Source organism: Vombatus ursinus, unplaced genomic scaffold, assembly GCF_900497805.2.
Source record: "Vombatus ursinus unplaced genomic scaffold, bare-nosed wombat genome assembly UNPS02014859.1, whole genome shotgun sequence".
Taxonomy (NCBI): Eukaryota; Metazoa; Chordata; class Mammalia; order Diprotodontia; family Vombatidae; genus Vombatus; species Vombatus ursinus.
The window spans coordinates 2,325,074-2,349,494 of record NW_020954637.1 but is presented as its reverse complement, the minus strand read 5'-3'; the positions used below and the strand labels follow the sequence as shown (position 1 = coordinate 2,349,494).

Here is a 24,421-nt window from a genome sequence, read left to right as displayed (position 1 = left end):
ATTTTGCAAATTAGAGACCTTAACTAAACTTTAGATTTGATTCCTAGAAAATGAATTGATCTCCAAGAAGCAACATACCTTCACAATGAACAACAGCAAACATCATGCCAGAGACCACTTGTTTCCCTTTTTTTGGATTAAACCTATGAACCTATGAAGCTCCCTTCTGACAATGCAGATAGGCACTTTTCTCTAAAAGTTATAGCCTTAGATTGCTGCCTGGAACACTGGAAAGTCAAGTGATTTGCCTCTGGTCACACAGCCAGTAGAGGTCAGAAGCAGGACTTGAATCCAGGTCTTCCTGATTCTAAGGTCAACTCTTTATCCACTATACCTCTCGTGAATGTGGTGTGTGAATAGAAGACTATTGTTCTGTGGTAAGAATTCCACGTGTGATCAGTTGGGAGAAGTATGGAAAGATCTACACAAACTGATTGATGCAGAGTGAAGTAAGCAGAGTCAAGAAAACAACATACACATTGACTGCCACAATGTAAATGGAAAGAGCAACCACAGAATAAAAAATGAAGGTTGTAAAATTCTCACCAACAAACATGGTTTGAAAGAAAAGACAAGAGAGGATATGCTCACCCCTGCAGAGGTTGGGGGAGTGTTGTATATTGCACATATTCTCAGACTTATTCAGTGTGTTGATCAGTTTTGCTAATTTTTCCCCTCTAGTTTTTTTGGGGGAGCATCTTTTAAAATACTGTTTGTTATATTTGATGGCTCTCAGGGAAGGGAAGATTCTGGAGAAAAGTAAGATGACATTAAAAAAAAGACATCAACAAAAATGTACTTTAAAAATACAAAGAAAAAACTTTCTAGCAATTAAAGCTGCCTAAAGATGGACGGTGCTGCCTCAGGGCAGAGGTAGCGGTCTCATAGGAGGTCTTCAGACAAAAGTTGGTGTGTTGTTGAGGGGATTTTTATTCAGATATGAGTTGGAATAGACTATGGGCTCTGAGGTTTTGTGATTTTTGAATCAGGAAAGGCATGTAAAATCTTTTTTAACTTCTTCCTTCTTTAGGTGATACTGTTCTTGTTCATAGAGTTCACAGTTATTTAGAACGTCATGGTCTTATCAACTTTGGCATCTACAAGAGAATAAAGCCCCTACCAGGTAAGAAACCATCAAGTTACAATGAAGTTGAATTATCAGTTTAAACTATTTTTTTTCATACTAATATTTTAATCCTTGCTTTGAGTCAACAAAATCCTTTGTGCAACCTTTTCCCTATTTATCTTTGAATTTTGTGGAAAATGTTGGGAAAACTTTCAGTTCATTTTGGATTGGAAGCACATAGTCATTGTGTGTCTGGGGTTTTTTTGCTCTTGTATGAATTTTAAATCCTTGCTGTCCAAGGTTCCAATTTGATACATGTCATGATGGTGATATTTTTCCAAATTTAGGGAAATCAAGTTAAATTCCGAAGTTTTAGGGGAAAATCAATATAAAGCATTTGTTTTAGACTTTGTAACTAACAAATTACTTTTCATTACCCTGGCCCTTTTTAATTCATACAATTTTTACAATATCTGTCAGAGGCCCAATAGCTAGATTTTTGAGGATAGATATGATATGTTAAGTGTCCATGGAATTGCTCAATAAAAAGCAAGCCACAGAATTTCATGGTTACACACACTAAGGTTAAAGGAGATACATTATGGAAATTCCTATCCGATAAGTTGTATAGTGTACAGCGTTTTCACCTCTATTTTTTCATGTGATGAAATGCTGTCAAATCTAGCTAGTGCCTTTGGTCTGAAGACTGGCCTTTGAGGTCAGGCTTAGGCTAACCTCTCAGCTCTCTGCCAGCAGTTTGTTGTGAAATTGTGGCCAAGACTCCTCTTAACTCTCTGAGCTTTGGTTTCTTCATCTGTAAAAGGGAGATGATATCTGGACTGTCTACTTCACGGGTTATGGTTTGGAAATGCTTTGTAAACGGTAAAGAGCCGTAGAACTGTGAGCCATTGTTTTTCCACTCATACCTATTCACGTTATTGTAGGAAAAGGGCTTTATAAATTTTAACTTAATCCAAAAGCATTTATGAAATACTGTGTTAGGTACTGTGCTAGGCTGTAGGGATTCCAGAGTCAGAAAAAGAAGCTGGATTGTTTATGAAAATAATGCATCAGCCTTTTAAAGGAGCAGGTGCCAAAGAACGTGAAAAGGATCTTAGGTATGTTAGTATCAATACAACTGTTAAACAATGTGAGACAATAAGAACCTCTTTAGAGGGAGGGGAGGGGAAGAAAAGAAATCTTCCATTTGAAACAGCTATGACATAAAAATAAAAGACATCAATAAAACAGTTTTTTGACCCTTTAGGAGAGAGAGTTCACTGCTTTTTTGCTCCCTTTCTGTTTTGAGACAGCAAATGTCTCTGCTTTGGAGAGCCAGAGATAGATGTTGGAATTAAAATAATTTAACACAAATCTTCTGAAAGAGAAACACAATTAGAAGTAAAACCATATGCAATATAATAGGAGGCAGCACCCAGGATGCACTTTACTTCTGTGGTTCCAGCCCCAGGGGAGTGAATAATTTTTTTTTTATTGTGATATTTTGCATTTCTTTGTAATACTTGGGAATTAATTTTGAGTATTTCCTTTATAGTGTGTATAGAGGAAAGGTTTCCTGTAAAGTGTGTGTGTGTGTGTGTGTGTGTGTGTGTGTATACACACTAAAGTTATAAAGGCCAAAAGGAAAAAATAATTAGCCACATGTAAACTGTCTATATGAAGGGTTGTTTTATAAAGCATATGTCTATATGCTCTGTGTGTGTGTATAAATTGTCTCTTCTAAAGGTTTTAAAAAAAAGTTTTATTAATGCCATTTCTTTTTACATCTTCTTCATTTCCAAATGTAAGATTTCTTGCCTTCTCCTCCCCTTATCTTTAAAGGAGTTTTTTATGTCTCACATTAATAGCTTTTTTAGTATTAACATGCCTAAGATAGTTTTTGTGGTTTTTTTTTAGCATCTGTCCCTTTAAAAGAATGATGTATTGTTACCATAAATGATGCAACAGTAATAGCAGCTGTCATTTTGTTTAATTTTTTGACTGTGGATTCCCCAATTTTCACAAATGCTTCTGGACTGATTTAAAATTTGCAAAGCACTTTATCTAAAACTGGGAATCTGTATACACAGGCACTTTACTAGCAGCCTTTCATCTCTGTGTGACTGAATGACTGAATAAAATGTCTTACATGTGGCTAATCCTGTTTTCCTCTTGACTTTGATAGAATTGTAACATAGTATTGGTAACTATTTTGCCTCTTATATTAACCAAAGTAATATTTGAGAATACAACAACTCTTTTGAAGTCCCCTAAAGCTAAAGTGATCTTTTCCAGGTGAGAGAGTGAGTACAAAAGCCCTCAGCAGCTGAGGCGGCTGGTCTTCTAGCCCTGGGTTGGCCTCCTCAGCCCTGGGTTGGCCTCCTTGGCCCTGCAGCCATTTTGCTCCTCCCTGGGCTTCAGTTGCCAAATCTGAGACAACCCTAGGGGTTCTTTCCAGACCTAAGATTCTGTGACAAAATATTAACTAGATCTGTACCAAAATAGGCACAGCCATGCATTATTTTGTTTTTGAAGTAGTAACTTAAAGGACTGCCCCATGGGAGGTCAAAGGGATTTAGCCAGATCCACTGAACCTGAATTGGTTTCCAACAAAAACTGTCTTCCCCTCCTCAGTCTCTAACACACTTTAGTTCAGACTCTGTTCCCTGTTAGATCCTTATAACATTAATGTTGCAATGACAACTCCTTGAACTTTGAACAAGCTTGAGAACACTTATTGCCAAATGAGGAGAACTAAAAAAAAAAATTGCCAAAGTAAATATTCAGTTAACATGAACTGAACCAGTTCTCCAGTTATGAATGCCCAACACTGGAATTAAAGATTCTCTGTGTTTGTAAGTCCCAGTCACTGCAGCTGCTTTTCACTGGTATATTTAAAGCACTAATTATGTTTCAAAAATAGTTTTTTGAACAGTTCATGGAGTTTTAGGGCTGGAAGACACTTTAGAAGTCATTAAATCCAGCCCCCTTTATTTTATAAGGAAACGGAGCCTCCAGAGAGGATATGGAACTTACCCAAGGTCACACACATGGCAAGTGGCAGAGCTAGGGCTTGAACTCAGGTCTTTTAACTATAACTCTAATTCTCTTTGTATACCTCTGTGGCACGTTAAGGTCTTATAGATTGTAAGTAAAAGAAGCTTTTAAGATTATGATGTTTTTAAACCTAGAAAAATAACATTTGCTCTAATTTTCATTTAATGTTTTTATTTTTTTAGCTAAAAAAACAGGAAAAGTCATCATTATTGGTTCAGGGGTCTCGGGCTTGGCAGCAGCTCGTCAGCTGCAGAGTTTTGGAATGGATGTCACCCTTCTGGAAGCCCGGGTAAGAATTTTGGTTTGAGACAGTTAGAGGCAAAAACCAATAGGGAACCACCTGCTGTCTTTTAATTTTTTTTTTCCAATTACCTGTAAAAAGGAATTTTTAATATTTGTTTTTTAAAATTTTGAGTTCCAAATTCTCTCCCTCCCTCCCTTTTCTCCACCCTCAATTGAGAAGGCAGGCAGTTTGATATAGGTTATACACATGTAGTCATACAAAACATATTACCATATTAGTCATGTTGTAAAACAGAATACAGACCAAAAAAATAACAAACAAGAAAAATAAAAATTTTTTAAATATACTTTGACTTGCATTCAACTCCATAAGTTCTTTCTCTGGAAGTCGATACATTTTTAATCGTAAGTCCTTCAAAAATTGTTTTGGATCATTGTATTGCTGAGAATAGTAAGTCATTCGCAGTTGATCATCATACAGTATTGCTGTGAAGGTGTACAGTGTTTTCCTGGTTCTGCTCACTTCACTTTGCATCAGTTCATGTTGGTCTTTCCAGGTTTTTCTGAGATCATCCTGCTCATCATTTCTTATAGCACAGTCATATTCCATCTTGATCACATAACCAGAACTTGTTCAACCATTCCCCAATTAATGGTCATCCCCTCGATTTCCAGTTCTTTGTCATCACTAGAAGAACTGTTATAAATGTTTTTGTGCATATAAATCCTTTTCTTTTTTAAATCTCTTTGAGACATAGACCTAGTCATGGTATTGTGAGGTCACAGGGTATGCACAGTTTCATAGCCTTTTGGGCATAGTTCCACATTGCTCTCCAGAACGCCTCCCTCCGCCACCCTGGCCTGTGGTGGCACCTCCCGGCCCTGGCCGCGAGCCCGTGGTCCAGAGAGCCGCGCTGTACTCTCAGAAGCTGTCTTGGGCCATTGTCTCCTCCATGATAGTTTTCTCTTCATCCCTTGCCTTCTGTTAGAAGTAAATGAGGGGGAAATACTGCCTATACCCTGAGGTCTTCATTACTTATCTAAGACTTCATAATCTTTGGCTGTTCTTTCTGGTTTCCTTTTAGCCACATCTTTGCCAAGTTGAATCTCCAGAAGGGGGCAGTAGTCATCCCTATATGGTCAGCAATAGCAGAACTGAGGTCAATTAGGAATACCTACAGTTCTTGCTTTAGTATATTTGCATTATGCAGATTCGACTGGCTGGTGGGGGGGAGTGGGGGAGGGTCTGGGTTCAGGCGCTGGCAGGGGCAGCAGTTGGTTAAGAGAGAACTGGCTGTAAGAGAAAGAACTTTGGACTTCAAAGTACTTGGGTCACATGCCAACTTTGATATTTACTCTCTCAAAGACTGCTTTCTTCTGTGCAAGATAGAGCACTGGACTTGGAATCAGGAAGATGAGTTCAAACCCTGCCTCAGACACTTAGTAGTTATGTGACCCTGGGCAGATCACTTAATTTCTAAGTCTCGGTTTCCTCATCTGTTAAATGGAAAGACACTGGGATTAAGCATTTATATGGCATGCACTATGTGCCTAGACACTGTGTTAAGTGCTTTTTACAAATATTTCATTTGTTCCTCACAACAACTCTGAGAGACAGGTGCTATTATTATCCCTATTTTACAATTGAGGAAACTGAGGCAAACAAGTGAAGTGATTTGCTCAGGGTCACAAAACTAGTAAGTGTCTGAGACTGGATTTGAACTCAGGTCTTCCTGATTACAGGCCCAGCACTCTAGGTACTCTGGCACCCACCAGCTGCCTCTTCACGAGGATAACAGTAGCTGGGGATAGCAGTAGCCATTTGCTCACAGGCTGGTAGTGAGGCTCCATACTTGTAAAGTGCTGTGCAAGCCTTAGAAGTGCCGTAGAGACGTTAGCTGTCTTTACCTGTTGTGAGAAAAGCTCTATGGACACGTTAGCCTTTACCTCTTTAACTCTGCACATAGTAGGAACCGTTTGGCAAAGAAAACTTCGGGTTATTTTTCCAGTTTGTGGTAAGCATAGAGTGAGCTTGGGCCACGTGGGGACATATATAGGAAGGAATTTTCAATATATGTCCATCATACTAGCATGGTATTAAGTAAACTGTTAAATGTACGTTTGGAACCGCAACACTTGGTGCTGTGTAGTGCTGACAGCCTTAAAGTTTTCTCTTGATCTCCGCACCTGTCCCATACATAGCTCCTTTCTAGGAAGTCGGTTTTCTGAAATTGCCTAGGAAATCTGCTTCCTATGTTACACCCTGCTTCAAACTAAATGACAACCAAGGTCTGATGTCATTTCACTTGTCCATTGTCTTTAGTGCCATTTTACTTTCTATCATAACGATCACTTGCTGTACTTCCTATTTGAGATTATGGAGGGTGGGGAGCTAACATGATGGGCAAGTAGAGGGTAGAGAGCATGAGTATAAATTTACATTGCTTATCTTGTCATTTAATTCTTGAAAACCAGGATCGTGTGGGTGGAAGAGTAGCTACCTTTCGCAAAGGAAATTACGTAGCTGATCTTGGAGCCATGGTGGTAACAGGTCTTGGTGAGTCTTTTTAAATTGTGTTCTATATGATATGGTTTGCTAGAGATGATGTAATAATACTACTTGGCTTGTCTGAGACAATACATTGTTGCATCTATGTACAATTAGTTGCCGTATTTTCACACAGAGAAAATGCTTATGTTTAAAGAGAGCTTTACTGATGAAACATGGCTTTATTTTTTCCCTATTTATGTTTTAAATGTTGATCGAAATAAAACATTTAAACATTTTTCCCATGTTCACATCAACATGAAAGTACAACAAGAAGTCCACTGATGATTCTGGAATTTGTTTTTGCCCATCCTAATTTAAAGCATTAAAAGCTGGAAGGAACTGGGGTTATCTAATCCAGCCTTTGATTTATTCCGGAATTTCCCCTGTCACAAGAATTCTTAACCTGGGATCCATGAACTTGTTTTTTTAAGTATTTTGATAACTGTATTTCAGTGTAATTGGTTTCCTTTGTGATCGTATGTATTTTGTTTTATGCATTTAAAAACATAATTCTGAGAGGTGGCCTTTAGGGTTCCTTAGACAAAGAGGACCATGACACGACAAAAGTGAAGAGCTCCTGTAGCGTCTCAGGCAGCAGGGCATCAGTTCCTGCTTGAGCACACCTAGCAGTAGGAAACTCATGACTTCTATTAGGCAATCCACTCGCATCTTTTGGTAGCTCAGAATAATAGAAAAGGCTTTTGCTTATGTCAGGACAAAAATCTGCTTTCCAAAAATTGGAACACACTGACTCCAATTCTGCTGCCTGGAACTATGACAAACCTAATCCACCTTGTACATATTAAACTCTCAGATATTTGAAGACAGTTATGGTGTTCTTTCCTTAGGATAAACACCCCCAGTTCCATCAGCTCATCTCCGATGACATAATTTATTGGCCCCTTACCATCCTGGTCTCCCTCCTGCACGTGCTGTTTCCAGTTTGACAGTGTCCCTCTTTAGGACAGTGCTCAATGCACTCCATCAGCCATGGTTTGCTCAGTAGAGAATGTCAGGATTATTGCCTCACTTGCTGGAGCCACTGGATGCTAATAACGCGGTCCAACATAGCACTAACTTTTTGGTCTCCAGCATCATGCTTTGGACTTATGGTGAACTTGTGATCCCTTAGCCATCCTTCCCAGACCAAACTAAGAGAATTGATTTTTTTCAATGCAAGTGCAAGATGTTTGACATTTGTTGAGTCTCTGTTAGATTTCATATTATTAGCTTTGTCCCATGGTTCCAGCTTGAGTAGAGTTTTTTCTGCATTTTGTCATCTTGTGCTCTGGACCTTTGCAGTTGATGTTGCGTTCTCATTAGATGCTTTTGCTTATTGCCAGATGCTATATTTAATTATCAGGCCTGATATAGTTATGGGTGAGGAATCTCTTTTTCTGTTCTCTTCGTGGATATGCCAGACTTAATTGGTGAAGTTCTTTTCCAGGAGGGAATCCAATGGCTGTGGTCAGCAAACAAGTAAATATGGAACTGGCCAAGATCAAGCAAAAATGCCCACTTTATGAAGCCAATGGACAAGCTGTAAGTCAAGAACAAGCAGAACTTTTCAGATGACTTTGATTCCGTTGGAAATTATTTCAAGGAAATATTGTTGGTGGTGGAACTTTTTTATTTCTCAAAAAAACTGAGGTATAAGGAAGTATAAGGTGTTCCCATTTTCTGGGATATGGGACAGAATTCTTATTCAGTGTTATCTCATAATAGAAATACGTTTAGGTATATTTTATACACCTGCATTCATGCACATGTCATATTGAATCTCAGGTACTTCGTATGTTTCACGGCTCTAACCAAGTCTAAGGGGCATCTGGGGAGTCATAAATGAGCAAGCTCTGCCCTGGGCCTCCCAGTGTACTCCTCAGCCTTGGTATGTTTCTTGTGGCTACAGTTTGTCCCATGGTTCATATACCTGTGTTGGGTGGATTAGAAGTCTGCCCAGGCAAACTGGTAGGCGTACACAGCAGCAAATGCCTATCTTAGGCCACTGAGTGCCTGCTGAGGCCTTGTTCTTAGCAGTAGCATTTGTCTAATGTATATGTGTACTAGTTGCCTCAAAATGAAATGGCAAAGTGCTGTCATCATTAACATTTTCATTTGCTTACAGCATACTTTCAAGCTTAATTTCCTTATGATCTAGGCCAGTTGGGCAGTGCTCATTTGCATGTGAATCAGAAAATTAATGCTTATCATTGTGTGATTTGTCAATGTTATAGATAGTTACATTGGGCAACAATTAATGAAACTCTCCTGAGCTGCTTGTGAATATGAGCACACCAGCAATATCTGTGACACCGAGTAAAGAGGTGGGAAGATTGCCTTTGCCTTCAGATGCCAGTTACCTGCTATGATTCAGTGCGACAAAAACCCGACTCCTGACCCTAGGGAGTAAAAGAGCCACTCAGTACAAAACAGTCTTACCACTAGCCTTGCCCAGCCCCCAGCCTTGCTGGAGATTTTCCTGGGAGGGGAATAGTCCAGGGAGCATAGGATTCTCATTTCACCGGTGAGGAAATTGAGACCCCTTGAGAAATCCAGACATGTTTACATGACTTAGTAAGTGGCTGTGCTAGGAGTTTGAACCTCAGGCTTTAGACTCTGGTGCAAAAGACTGAAAAACAACGGCTAATTTTTTTTCTTTTGGGCAAAGAAAAGGTGTGTCTTACAGCCTTGTATTTATTTCAATTATTTGTAGTAATGGAGGTTCAATGGTGCTAACTCTAGACCACAGAAATGAACTATTCTAACTTTGGTTTTGGAAGAAGGTTCAGTGCTTTACATTTATTGAGTGCCTGCTGTGTGCCAGGCACAGAGGATATCCAAATACAAAACATGAAAGAGGCCCCGTCCTTGGGGCTCTGGGAGGGCATCATCAAGTACACAAGACAAAGCAGTACAGAAGCTCGTGCGTGATATCAGAGTGGCAAAATGGTGCTACCAAGGTCATGCTTGGGGTGGAAGGTGATCGGGAGGACAGGGGTTTTCTTGAGGCCACAGGAAGAGGGAATGCCTTCTACAATGGCAGCAGCTTGGGGTGAATGGTTGGGCTAGATTTGTGGGAAGAAGAAAGTGAAAAACCAAACCAGATTTCCCTACAACCATCATTCTTCTGCCTCCTCCACAAATCAGTAAAGGAAACTTCCTGAAGCAAGTGAACAATCCAGCCAGAAGTAGAATCCCGAGTTAGAAGGGAATTGTTTGTCTTTTTTAAACCAAGGATTTGTATTTCTGCTTTTAGCAACATCATTCAGAAGTGGTGTAAAGAAATCCCCTCCATTGGTTTCTGTGTATATTTGCTGGCAAATGTCCAAGATTATTTTATCTCCTTCTGAATCTTTTAGTTTCTTTTTACTTTGTTTTGTTGTGTCTCAGATACCTGACAACAAGCATTTAAATTTGGAGTAAAAGTGGTGATGTTCAAAGGACAGCATTTATGAACTCTTTCAAGAAAAATTAAATACCTACATATAGTAACCTATGCTAAATGCTGAGAGAGACATAAGGAAGGTGTTTTCTGTCCCTCCCCGTAGAGCTTAGTAACCTGGTAATAACAGTAATAGCTCACGTTGATTTTACAAAGCACTTTTCTCATAATAATCTGAATTGGTGGTGCAAGTATCATTATCCCTGAGGTCAAGTGACAAGCTATTGTAATGTAATTAGTATCAGCTCAAGTACTCAGGTCTTCTCCACTCATAGATAGAATACACATTAGAACATAAGTTCTTGAGCAGAGGTAGAAGGAGAGATCACCTGACTTCCATATCCAGATTCAAGTCTTGCCCTTCATACATTGCTGGTGACCATGGGCAAGTCAGGAAGCCCTTAGCAGTGGCATCTCTCTTAAGACTCCAAGTTACATGAGAGTTGCTGTTCTGTAGGGCTCGGGCTCATTTTTTGGGTCAAGTTCTCCACTTAACTGAACTTACAGCCCTGAACAAAAAAGTAAATAAAATGAAAAGAGTACAGGGTCTCTGGAAGAAGTGATGAGGAGAGTGTTCTCTCAGTTGCATCCTTGGAATAGTAAGTGTGGTTTTTTTTAATGAGTTAGTAGGAAAACCAAAACTAAGTTCCATTGTTACATGCTTAAAAGTGTATAAAACACTCTTCTAAATTTATGGTCCCAAGCACTTGGTTAGGGCCCCAGGCTTTAATGTGGGACCATTCTCCTCCATCTCAGTTTCTTGTTAGTCTTTCAGTTTCTCTTATGCAGAATTCTCTCCATTTCCTACATAGACTTAGAACTGGAAAGAACCTCAAAAACAATCTAGCCCAGGGATGGGGCACCTGCGCCCTCAAGGCCACATGTGGCCCTCTAGGTTCTCAAGTGTGGCCCTTTGAGTCCAAGTTTTACAGAACAAATCCTTTTATTAAGGGGATTTGTTTTGTGAGGTCTGGATTCAGTCAAAGGGCCAAACTTGCAGACCTAGAGGGCCACATGTGGCTTCGAGGCCGTACATTCACCACCCTTGATCCTAGCTCAACCCTGTAATTTTACAGAGGAATAATCTGACCTTTAGAAAGGGGAAGTGATTTGTCAAGGTCACAGATGAACGCACAGCCAGGATATTCACAGAATCCTAGCACACTGCTGCACTGTTCTGTAATAATATACTTCAAGCAGAATTAACATAGTTGGAATTTCTTGATTTCTTCTCTGAGATAAAGTTTACAGTATTTATTGACATTTACTGGGAGGAGGGGAGATGTACACACTCATTTTATTTGCGCTAAATGGATTCCACCTCTGATTTTAAAAGGCAGCTGTAGTAAAACCCCACAGAAGTGTAGATCGTGTGAGCTGTCTTAGTGGATAGCATGAGTTAGTCATCAAGAGGAATGAATCTTATTTCGCTGTAAGGCTGTATAGATGACATTGCCTTTGCACAGGCTCTGCCTTCTCCACCTTTTGTTCCCTTCAAGGCTTAGCTCAGGCGCCACCTCTTTTTAAGGCCTTTCCTAATTCCCTCACTTCATAGGGATCATAGGGTCCTAGTCTTAGAGTCAGAAGGATCTTAAAGCCCATCTGGTCCAATTTCTTCATTGTACTAATAAGATTATTGAAGCCTGGAGAAATTTATATGACTTGCTCAGACTACACAAGTGCTAAGTAGCAGAGTCAATATTCGAACCCAGGTCTTCTGACTCTAAATATGTTGTTTTTTCCTTACTGATTTTAGTGACCCCCTACAAATAAATCCATATTGATTTTGTGGATATCTGAACATTTTATTTTCTCCACTACCACCACCTTCTCTGCCCTTTACCAATGGAATATAATCTCTTCAAGGTCACTTATTAAGTGCTTCTATGTGCCAGGCATTGTGCTAAGTTCTGGGTATACAAATAACAATAAAGACCCTCCCTGCCCTCATTGCAGTCTAATGGGGGAAGGCAGTACCTAAAAGGAAGCTGAAATGGAGCGCAGAGAAGGGAAATTGTCGGAGGATGGGAAATAGAGGCCCTGGAGCCCATGTTCCTGCCCTCCAGTCAGAGAGAGAGGATCTTGATGAGATGTGAGAATCAGGCAGATTCGGTCTCACAGCATAAAGAGATTTTGCAGTGATGAGTTTGCTGGGGAAGGAAAGCATAATGGAGAGAGAGTCTAGAAGCAGCATAGTCAGTAGGAAATGGCAACCTACGGGGTTTGGTCCACACTGGGCCCTAAGCAGATGTTTGCTGACTGATTCATGTGGATTTGGAGCACCCGTATCCCAGGCCTGCAGATGTAGCTCACTGTTCATCCTTTTCTGTTGACCTACTGGCCCAACAAGCAAGCCTCATCTGGGTGCACTGAAATTGCCTTCATTTCATCCTTGCTAGAGCTGGACATGCTGGCCGCTTTCCATTCTAGTACTGTTAATCCGCCTGCCCATAGTAGGCTCCCTCTGACTCGTCTTTTCCTTACTTATTATTCATCATTTTGTCTACAATGATAGCATGAGATGTAGGGCTTTGTTTGAGGATTTTGACACTCAACTTTACAAACAAATTTCACCTAATTAGCTGATGTATGTAATAATAATTATAACAATAATAACTAGAATTTATATAGTGCTTTATGTTTTGCAAAACACCTTTCGTGTTATCTCATCCTAGATGAGGTAGATGCTATTATCATCCCCATTATACATAGCCCTGAAAGTACATTATAAAAGTGGCTTCTTAACTGAGGATTTTCCAATCTGGGAAAGAACTGTGTGCTATCTTGAGTATAGTTCTATAGAATGAGCTTTTCAAAGGTAAAAAGGTAAATGGATTCTCTTTTCTCAGTTTCTCTGATAATTCTAACCTAACCTATAGTAAGAGTGAGGCTTTCTCAGGCTTGTGAACTGGATCTGGCAGCTAACTTACTTATACTTAGTCCATAAGCAAAGTATCAAGACCTAATAGCCTGTAATTGTGAGACTAACATGGCTTTAGAATTCATTAGCTGTAACGTTCTCCAGGCCACAAGATGGGACTGTGACTACATGAAGGAGAGTGTGTGTGTGTGTGTGTGTGTGTGAGAGAGAGAGAGAGAGAGAGAGAGAGAGAGACAGAGTATGTGTTAGTTGGTGACTGTATCTCTGTGTTTTTTATGCTGCTGATGGGTCTGTCTCAATAGCATTTCATTCTTACAACGTGATGATTAGCAAATAAGGCATACTTATACTGTCTTCCTAGTTACTAGTTTCAATGTAGAGCAAGTTGTCAGGAAATTTGATCTTATTCCTCTATTCATTGTCCACAGTATGATACCAGGTATGGTATCATGGTTCATTCAAGTAGAAAGGAAGGATTACACTGTTAGCTGTTGCTTAAATGAGCTATCAGACTTCATCTGCAAGCTCATCATTTAATTAGCCTCTTTCAAGTGCTGGAGCTGGGACTTGAACCTTGATCTTCTAAAACCTGTGCCAGTGGTCTTTGTACTGCTTTTGAAATGTTACTTAGGGTAAGGATCTGTAAGGGTCATTTATGTTGTGATACCTTTCCCAAGATAATGGTTTGGGAATTAGGAATTATACTTAAAAATGAAGCTCCCGTGATTTTTGCTTTAATCAAATATTTATTAAGAACTGTACTATGTGTCAAACATTACTGCTTTTTGAAGATTGTCTATTTATAACATATTTCATGTGAAATTATGGAAATGATGCAAGTTCTCACAAGTTATTGAGGGAAAAGGAATAAACTAAAGTCTGTATTGACTCCATAGGCTACTCACTCTAGAGAGGGAAGGGACCTTTGGGGAGATTTAGTTAAGGGTTTTTTATTTAGCTTGGGCTCAGTCTCTATGAAGTTCTTTCCACTGTCTGCTCTCTGTAAGATACATGTTCTCCTACCTTAGAAATCGATCCAAGATGGGAGAAATAGGAATCTGCATGTCCCAGGAGAAAACAAAAGAGGTCAAAGATGTTTTCTGTCCATTTGGTTTTCTTTCAAAATTATGTTCTCGGTAGAACTAGGTTGGTTATTTGTTTTTTTAATTTGTTATCTAAATTTTCCTTTCAGATTTCATTTAGCACATGAAGCCTCTTTTAGAATTCCCTTTCTCAGTGTCCAATTCCCCTTTAACATTCCTTTAGGTTGTTGGATGTGGCAGAAATTAGTGGGTCCCGATTTCATGAATGATGTTGTTTGTGCCATTCTGTCAAGGCTTTAATAAGCCAGGTGTTTATATTGGTATACTAGCGATGCAGAATGTCTTCCTATAGTGTTTATTCCAATGGGACAGCGATCTTTTGGTCTATCATCTGCTTTTTTTTTGCTTTATTCCTTACTGTTTTATTTAGTCCTGCATTGTTCTTACTCTTAAGTGCTTCCTGCCACCCACCCTAACCCTTCCTTTTAGGCCATTTCTTTGCCTTGACTTCTCTCCCCACACTCCCCTTTTTTTTTTTCTTTTTCTTTTTCTGTTTTTTTTTTTTTTTTTTTTTTTTAAGTATTTGTATAATGTACCTTATTTCCCTAGTGGTTGTCACAGCTTTTGCGGCTAACAGACTGCTTCTGTCATGCTGTGTGTTTTTTAAAGTTGTTAATTTTACTGCTGATGTACAAAACTAAACTTGACGTGGCTGTTGGGCTGTTATTTACAGTTTATTTCTCTCTCTGCTGCAATGGTTAAAAGGACACTGTCAAGGTATTTTTTTCATAATTTTTTTCAAATCATTTTCCTCACTGTTTATAATAACCCATTAGAAGCTTGAAATTTCAATCTGTTTCCCTCCCAGAGTTCCTCCTCATCCCACATTCACGCTGGTTTGTTGTTGTAGGGCTGCTCCTGAGTGTCGGGCTAGTACTATTTGAGTTTTTGTTATTGAGCGCATGTAAGCGTCAACTTTTTTTTGATGGTGGGGAGACATAAGGAGAAAGTATAATGAATTACACAAACTTAGCCATCACTTGAAGGGGATTAAAAAAAAGAGGGTAAATTTGGTCCCACTAACCTTGACAGTGTCCCTTTAAATATTTCTCAACCACAAACCCTAGAGCCCAGTTATTGATCCTGAGTGCTGCGAGACTTTTTCAGTATCACTTGTCCCATGTGACTGCCACCCCAGCTGCAAAGATTAAAGCTTGTCTGAAGCAACATGCATCCAGTTTGTACTGGAAGAGCTTTAATCGCTACCGTTTGCATACCTTTGTATTGAAAATGCCTCATTTTTGAGGCATTTGAGGATGTGTAGCCCTTCTGTATCTGTCACTGCATCATCCTTTTGATAAGGATTTCACCTTTCCAGCAATAATATCACCAGAGAATGAGCTTTCTTTCCTCCTTTAAGAGGAAGAAATAACAGGCCATGGAAACATGACCACTCAGGTGCCACTTGGTCTTTGGAAACCATACAATTCCTGGTTCAAGGTCCTGGAATGTTAGTTTTTTTCATGATGCAGAGTGATCCCATTGAGACACCTTGGTGAAAAATATTCTTGTGGAGATTTCTCCTTGAAAAGGATTCACAAGTTTAGCATGCACAGAAATATCGTGTGGCACTTTGCAGGATCCCTGTGGGAGCTGAAGCAGGAAGTTATTTCACTGTTGAAGTTTTTTCACTGTTGCTGTGAGGCTGTGCTGCACTTACTTGCCCCATGATAGTAGAATAGGACATGGACAACTCAAGTCAAAAACCACCTAAAAAAATTCCTAGTAGAAATGCCTTTTTAGACAATTCTTGATTCTAGTATCTCTCATATTAAAAACCAGTAGGAAAATGACAAAAAGCACCTATTTTCTTTTCATAATTCTAGACTGAGTGAGTAGATCAAAGTATTAGGTCCACCAAACTCTAGTGTATAAATACCAGAATCATAGAATATTAGAACATAGTGTTAGAGCTGGAAAAGACTTTTGACCATAGAATCCCGGAGAAGAATTTTAGAGAGTAACTGGTCCAACTTCATTTTATAAGGAGTTCCCTCCTCCCCAAAAAGCTCAATGGGGTAGCGGGGAACCAGTTGTAATACCAAACACTAAACTGCCTCATTTCTCAGGCTGTCCTGGAAGGACCTTTAGGAATAGTGCTACTGCCCCTGTTTCCAGAATTTGATGCTGCTCAACCAGCTCTCTTTAAGCCCACTGCGGAGTCCGCCGTGTCTTAGGTGTCCAGAAAGAGAATTCTAGCTCTTTCTCTTTCCTCTTGATGCTCATTGTTTTACAACTTTGTTTATGGCTCCATAAAAATTGATCTCCTAGAATTGCTTAATGAATTGGTAAAGAAGCAAATCCCAATTTTCTTAAACAGCCAGGTCAGTTTAGAAGGGAAGAAAAGATTGTAAAAGAAGAATGAAGAAGTTGTTGCTGAACTAGGGAGCATTGGTGACCCCCATTTCATGGTGCTTTACTGATGAAAGCTGACTATGTACTGTTCACATTTGCACATCCTTTCCAATAACTACGGAAGTTCCTTTTAGTCTTTGTATTTAAGAAAGAAGACTGCACTTATCCTGAAGTACCAACTAAGTTGTCAGCAAAGGAGAATTCCAAACATTGAACCCTATTGATTCCCTTTTTACAGTAGGAGGTGGGTTCGAGTGGTATAGACTGAAATGTCAGCTGTAGGCACGCTTTCTCTTTCCCTTGTTGCTGTCATTTACTAAGTGTTGTGGCTACAGCTGCTATCAATTCAGCATAAGGACAAACAGCAGCCCTGTAACTGCCATGGGTCTGGTAGCATCAGCAGGTGGGGGATAGTATTATCTCAGAGGGGGAAGGGGGGAGGAGTGCAGGCAGGACCGCCCTTCTGCCCCCACACCATCCAGGACCCAGGCCTCTGAGCATCTGACTCATCATTTTCTTGTGTACTCTTGAAGACCTTGGGACAAGTTAACTCCAGTACACATTTTTGGGTGTCACAAAGGAAAAGAACAAGGAAGATGCCATTATGCCCTTCAGATAACATCTCACACTTAGAGAGTGCTGCATAGTTTGGAAAGGCCCTTTTCTCATAATAGCCTTGTGAGCTAGGCAGTACAAATTGAGGTGTCCCCATTGTAACTTGCCCCTGGGCAAGGAGCTGGGATAGGGACTGAGACCCAAGTGCCCTGACTCCAAGACCCTTGTTCTTCCATCGTCAACAGCCACTTCTCGCCCTCTTCATCTTCCTCACCTCAGCTGAAATCCTGTGGGGAGGCAGGCTGGGACTTCCAGAATTCTTGGAGCTTTTCTCCACATGCCCTACCATTTTTTTTTTCCTTTGCAAGAACCTGATGTTTTTTAAACATTCCCAGGCCTTGGTTTTACATCCTTTGCTTTCTGGGACTTTCCCTGTGTGTTGTTCTGCATGCCAGCTCTGCCCAGTGCATGCCAGCTCCAGTGCAAGTCTTGCTTCATGTAACAGTCCCGTTAGCACGTGTGAAATCTTTTGACCTGCCCTCTTTATGTGGGTAGAGTCCCATCTCTGGAAGGGGGATGTCAGAGACAGACAGTACATTTTCATCATCTAATTTAATGGAATGATATAAGAAAGCAAACTTGAACTAAATTTACCCCTTCCAGATTATTCATTTTAACCTTTCCTAACTTTGTGATGTTTTATGGATGGTTTTGTGTTTATTTATGGCTTCTCCATTATGAGAACAAACCCCATTATTCTTTGGATTTTTCAGGTTCCAAAAGAAAAAGATGAAATGGTAGAACAAGAGTTTAATCGACTGTTGGAAGCCACATCCTACCTCAGTCATCAGCTAGACTTCAATGTCCTCAATAATAAGCCTGTGTCACTTGGCCAAGCCCTGGAGGTTGTCATACAGTAAGTACCTTAGAGGAGCAGTGTGGGATTCTGGGGAAAGAGTGCTCAACTTGCCAGAAGACCTGGCTTGGAATCCTGGTTCCCACACTTAACCTGTGTGATCTTGAGTAGCTCAGTTAATTTCTGAGCCTCAGCTTCTTCCTCTATAAAGTGAGGGAAAAAATATTATTCCCACCACCTGCCTCATAGAGCTTTTGAGGAAAGCAAGGCTGTCAGTCATTCCACAAATGCCTAGTAAGTGCTTGTTCACCCTGTGCCAGGTACTATGCCAAGCGCACTAGGGATACAAATATAAGGGGGGAAAAGACAGTCCCTTCCCTCAAGGAGATTACACTTCATTGGGAGAAGACAACATACAGAAGGGAGCTGAGTGAGGGTGGAGTGTGGGAGGCAGAGGTACCTGCCGTGAGGGTGCTGAGGCGTGATGTTGAAGTCAAAAGCAAAACCACGGAGGGAGATGAAAGATGGCTGATCAGGGCCCTTCTAGAAATGGAGGCTCCAGGAGAAGCTCACCAATGGGAGAAAGGGAAATGGCATGATGTTGGAATGTTCCAGAGGGAGGAAGTCACAGAATAAGATGGATTTTTCCAGGGTGAGGAGGCCCCAGGCACTGACACATGGTGTTGAAGTCCAGAAATAAGAGATAAGGCTGGGAGGGGAATGAAGGATGGCTAGTCTGGGCATCTTCTCAAAATGGAGGCCCTTGGAGGAACTCACCAATGGGAGAAGGGGGCCAACATAGAGGAAGGTTCCAGAGAAGGTCACAGGCACCAAGGCAGCTGGGGCATGGCATCAGAAGTCCAGAAAGCAAAGCCAGAAGGAGAATGCATTTGGTAAATCTGTCTATAAGTTGTCAGTATTACCTTTGCTATTTTTTTGTCACTAGTGATGAATTCTTAGAAAAATTTACTTAAAATTTTTGAGGCTTAAATTTTTTTTAAGTCTTTTTTTTTAATTAATTTCTTTTATCAACCATCACTTCCATAAGCTTTTGAGTTTTAAATTTTTCTCCCTCCCCAAGACAGCTCGCAATCTGATATAGGCTATACATATATATTCCTATTAAACATGTTTTCACATTAGTGATGTTGTAAGTAAGAATTAGAACCAATAGGGGGAACCACCAGAAAGAGGAAACAAAACACAACAGAAGAAAAAAAAATAGCAAATAGTATATGCTTCAATCTGCATTCAAACTCCATAGTTCTTTATTTGAATGTGATTAGCTTTTTCCATCATGAGTCTTTTGGAGATGTCTTAGATCCTTGTATTGCTGGGAAGGGTTAAGTTTATCAGTATTAGTCATTGCACAACATGGCTATTATTGTGTACAACGTTCTCTTGGTTCTGCTCACTTCACTCAGCATCAGACCATATAAGTCTTTCCAGGTTTTTCTGAAGTCTGCCTGTTCACGATTTCTTATAGCACAATAGTATTCCATTACATTCATGTACTATAACTTGTTCAGCCATTCCCCAATTGATGTACATCCTCTTAATTTCCAGTTCTTTGCCACCACGAAAAGAGCTGCTATAAATATTTTTGTACATGTGGATTCTTTTCCCATTTGTATGATCTCTTTGGGATATGGCCCCATAAGTGCTATTGCTGGGTCAAAGGGTATGCACATTTTTATAGCCCTTTGGGCGTAGTTCCAAATTGCTCTCCAAAATGGTTGGATCATTTCACAACTCCAGCAACAATGCATTAGTGTTCCAAATTTCCCTCATCTTCTCCAACATTTATCATTTTCCTGTTTTGTCATGTTGGCCAATCTGATAAGTGTGATGTGGTACCTCAGATTGTTTTGATTTGCATTTCTCTAATCAGTAGTGATTTAGAGCATTTTTTCATATGACTATAGATGGCTTTAAGAGGCTTAAATTATTTCAGCTGTAATAGCATACTCAGAGGTTTCATGTTAGTAGATCATGGATGGTTTCCTCAAGAACGGACTAAAGGCACTAAAAGTGAGAAAAATTAGGGACTTTCTGAGTTGGGAAGGGGATGAGTGAGTTTCAGGAGTTGGAAAAAGGAGAGGAAGCAGGTAGACTTTTCTGGATGTAAAACAGGATGTCATTCAAGTCCCACAATTAACAAGCAGGGAAAATTTATAGGAAAAGGAAACTTGGGTCTCAAAATGGGGTCAGTTTTGGTCATACAATTCCCACTATTCTCTCAATCCCCCCATTTGATTCAGGCCCCTTCCCCATGGATCACTTACCTATAAACCACATTTAATGTGCTTATGCTCACCATCAACATTATGTACCAAGAAAAGACCACTGGAAAGCTTCCTTTCACATAGCTTAGTATAACAGCTAACACAGAGTCTAAGAACAATAAAGATGATATACTACAAGCCTTGTTAAATTGACTATAGGTAAACTAAGTCAGGCTACAGATCACACTACTTAGAGGGCTCACAACGGACTAATTTTGAGAGAGATCTACCAAAAAAAACTTAGCAAACATAAACATCATGAAACAAAAGGTCAAAGCAAATCAATGATGATCATCAATGTTAAATAACTTCAAGTGTCCTTGTACCCTCGTAACTCACTCCTGATGTCAATTTAATCAATTCATCTTGAGTCCCAGATGTCTCAGGTAGGTGTCTGGTCCTTGGAAATATGTTCTCTTGAACATTCAGGAATAGGCCTCATTCTCAGAACAGCACTGAAGGGGGCTGTGCCCCAGTTTCAAATCACTGGCAAAGATTCCTCGATAATTCTGCTAAAATCTGCCAGTAACAAGACTACAATTTAGTACAGTCTTTTAAATTTGGTTTTCCAATATTAATTCATGTGGTGAAAACCACCCAAGCTTTATGGTTTTGATCCTATTAACGACAGAGGTATATGAAGAACATCAGATTAGGTGCCCACAATTCACCTGACACATCAGAGAATTTCAGTTTTTACATACCCCTTACAGTTTCTATCTTGACTTAAACCCTATACCTATATAAGAATCTTAAAAAAAAAATTCATGAGTGTCTAACTTGTAACATGAAACTTTCTGCCTTTTAAAATTATCAGAAAGATACTTTAAAATGAGAAAATAATTTCACTTTCTTTGCAATTGTCAGTGCTATTTTAGAGGTAAAATTCTTAATCTAATTTCGAGAATTTGTTACTGTAACATAATCAAAACCAGAATTTCCATATTGGGTACATTTGGAAGTCAATCATATACATATGTATATAGTTCTTAGAGAAAACAATCTAGTCCTGTTACTTTCTCAAACTTTCCTATTCCATTTAATTAGAAAACTTACATTACATCTTTGTCTTATTACTTTGTCTGATTCCCCACCCTCTCCTTAGGAGGATATCATCCCTATATTGTAATTTGACTGCACATACAGTCTAAAATTGTAAGATTTTCCATGCTTGCATCTTATTATAGTAACTCAGAGGTGTTCTAAGTATCAGTCAACTAATAGATTTAATATCATACTTACAAAACTTCTACAGTTCACTTTCCCTGATTATAGAAATTTTCTATGAAAGGAAAAGGAAGGACATAGTTATAACAATGTTAAGACTTGTCCACTCAAGGACATAGACTGATCTGACATATATCACAATATAGGGAAAAACTCACTTAGCTCTGTTTGATTCCAGGCATGAGTCGTATCTGACAGTAGTAAAACTCCACATTATTCACAGGGTATCAAAAGCAAGGCTCAGGTTTAACCAGCTGGAGAAATTTCCTGTTCAGAAAGGAAATAGCACAATGGAGAAACTGAGTCAAGAGGCTTCTATATTAGGCCATGCCATGATCATTTCCTCTACTTTTCCCGAAGACATCCACCTTTCTGTTCTCAAGCTGCAACACATAGCATTTTCTACTATTGGCTTCATCACAGTTTAGACAACCATTCTTGTAATCAAAACTCAAAACAGTATTATAGTCCCAATAGTTTTTACCTCAAATAGCAAAATTTCACTATTCACTGCTTAGGGCTTGAATATTATTAGTTTTCTCATGTTTCCCTAACATTTATATTTCATTTATCCTTTATTTATAAATTAAAACTAACCACATTCTAGAGTATCAGACATAGAGTAAATACCTTATAGTTGATTCATATTAATGTATTGAAGTTATATCTTTATATATTTTCATAATTTTTCTAAGTCATAGCCAAAATTTTTCAAATGAGTTGTAAATTCCCCCCTTTTGACAAAGAATGGGAGAAGGATCTTATTTTCTTAATATTCTAGGTTCTCAAACTTCAGAACTTTAGATTTTGCAACATGTAGCAATTCATAATCTAACAGCATCCAGATTTAAAGAGAAGTTATTTGTCTAACAACATTTCTGAAAAGGTTTCTTAAATTGCATAATATGAAACAATTTAGAAACAATAATGACAATGTACAAAATCATATATTTGAAACATGAAACAAAACTTATTACCAGTCAGATGATGTCATTTCAGCCAACAGCATTTCCAAATTATCCTATGTAAAAAAATCATGCATTTAATCACCTTTGGTTTATTATACTAATCACATCTAAAAGCCAGTATGGAGTCATTATATTATACAAAGAAGCAATAAGAATGTATAATATTTATATAGTGCCATAATCACTATATCATTTTTGATCTTCACAACAACCCTGGGAAGTGTGTACCATTATTATTTTCATTTTTACAGATCAGGAAACTGAGATAAACAGAAATAACTTATTTAAGATCACACAACTAATAAATTTCTGAGACTGGAATGTAACTTAAGTTTCCCTGAGCCATGTTTTTTTTTTTGCATTTGATGCCACAATTAATAGGAGAACACATGTCACCACATCATAATTTAGTTACAGGACAATTTCTTCAACCAAGTCAATTCTAGATTTACAACCACACAATCAAAACTTCAATTTTCTAGGACTATTAGGCACCTGTGCTTTAAAATTTAGAGCCCAGAGTTAACAATTAGCTCATTTTCAAAGGTTCACAGTAGCACCATCATCTTTCTATAAACTTTTTATTTGTTTTCTTTCAAAAATTACCCAAAGAGCCACATCAATTCCTTTTGTGTTAATAACCTATCCCCACTCTCTCTTTCCCTGAGGCTTTTCAATTTTAACCCAGGCAAAAGATGAGGAGAGATTCCAAGCAGCAACCTTGCATTCCTATCCCTTTGCTTTGGAACTCACAAGATTCTAAACGATACATCCCTGGAATGACCTTTCAGGGTCAGAGTACTGTCTTCCTAACCATATCCCAAACTATCTAACTAATCTTATTCCATAGAATTTCTCCTTTGCAATTTAACACAAAATTTTACACAACCCTGATTAATTGCAATATTGCTGCTACTTTTTGAGGTTTCTAAGAGCTTATAAATGCATGGTTTCTTTCTAATTTTCTTTGATGACCTTGCTTCTAGTTTACCTAAACAATTAATTCTGTTACATAAAGCTTTGAAAGTTTTACTTCAGCCTTACCAAAAGACATTCCTGGTTCCTGGTCACCTCCCAGCCCACCTCCCCATCATTGTGAATATCTATCCCCGTTTTCCAGAACAGGGTCTGGATCCAGGCGATGATGGGGGTGGTGTGGGGGAGATCCCCCTTCCTGGGCTCATTTTCAGTTTAAATCACCCTTTCCTCATTTAAATTTTCCTCATTTTTAAGTTGCTCCCTGATTTAAACACACTTTTTTCTTTTTTTATGGTCAAAAACAAGAGGCAGCTGTTGAATTTCAGATAAAATTTAAAATGCAAATGACATACCTATTTTTTTTTTTCTCTTCACTCTGGGATTACTTTTGAACTGCAATTTCCTTTATCTCCAGACCTTCAAAATCTACTAAGATGTTTTTAGCAGTTAACGTAATTTGGAATCTGTAATTCATTTATAATGCCTCAGATTTCTACAAACAAAGAAAAAAGTTTTCCTTTCTTTGATTATCTGACTTTATCTCTGTAATCCCCACTTGATCAGGGCTAAAATGAAGGAAAAAGTATCTCCAAGGTTTTTTTTTTTTCTTTTTAATCTAATCTCCCACTGAAAGCCTAAGGTGGGAGTTAGCCCTTGCTTAGGGGCAGAGAGTTTGGCATCACTGTTTCAAGTATGAAACTCTGAAACTTTATTACTCTTCCCCAGCATTCTAAACTCTTTGGCTGAAGCCGTTAGCAGTCTTTCTGGCTGGCTGCATTTTACCCTTAGAAATCTTTCAAGGTAGTAGCATATACTAACAACACTAAATATGACACAAGACAAAGATTTTGCTG

The 24,421-nt window shown here is 39.0% G+C and overlaps 1 protein-coding gene across 2 annotated transcripts in view; it reads left to right on the top strand.

The window, feature by feature from the left end:
* KDM1A (lysine demethylase 1A) overlaps positions 1–24,421 on the top strand; it is a 74,145-nt gene that overhangs the window by 32,486 nt on the left and 17,238 nt on the right. For both annotated transcript variants that reach the window (XM_027841423.1, XM_027841421.1), the window contains 5 exons: positions 1,031–1,123; positions 4,306–4,412; positions 6,842–6,923; positions 8,365–8,459; positions 18,027–18,169. In XM_027841423.1, coding sequence (XP_027697224.1) covers positions 1,031–1,123; positions 4,306–4,412; positions 6,842–6,923; positions 8,365–8,459; positions 18,027–18,169 — 520 coding nt within the window. The remainder of the gene's footprint in view (positions 1–1,030; positions 1,124–4,305; positions 4,413–6,841; positions 6,924–8,364; positions 8,460–18,026; positions 18,170–24,421) is intronic.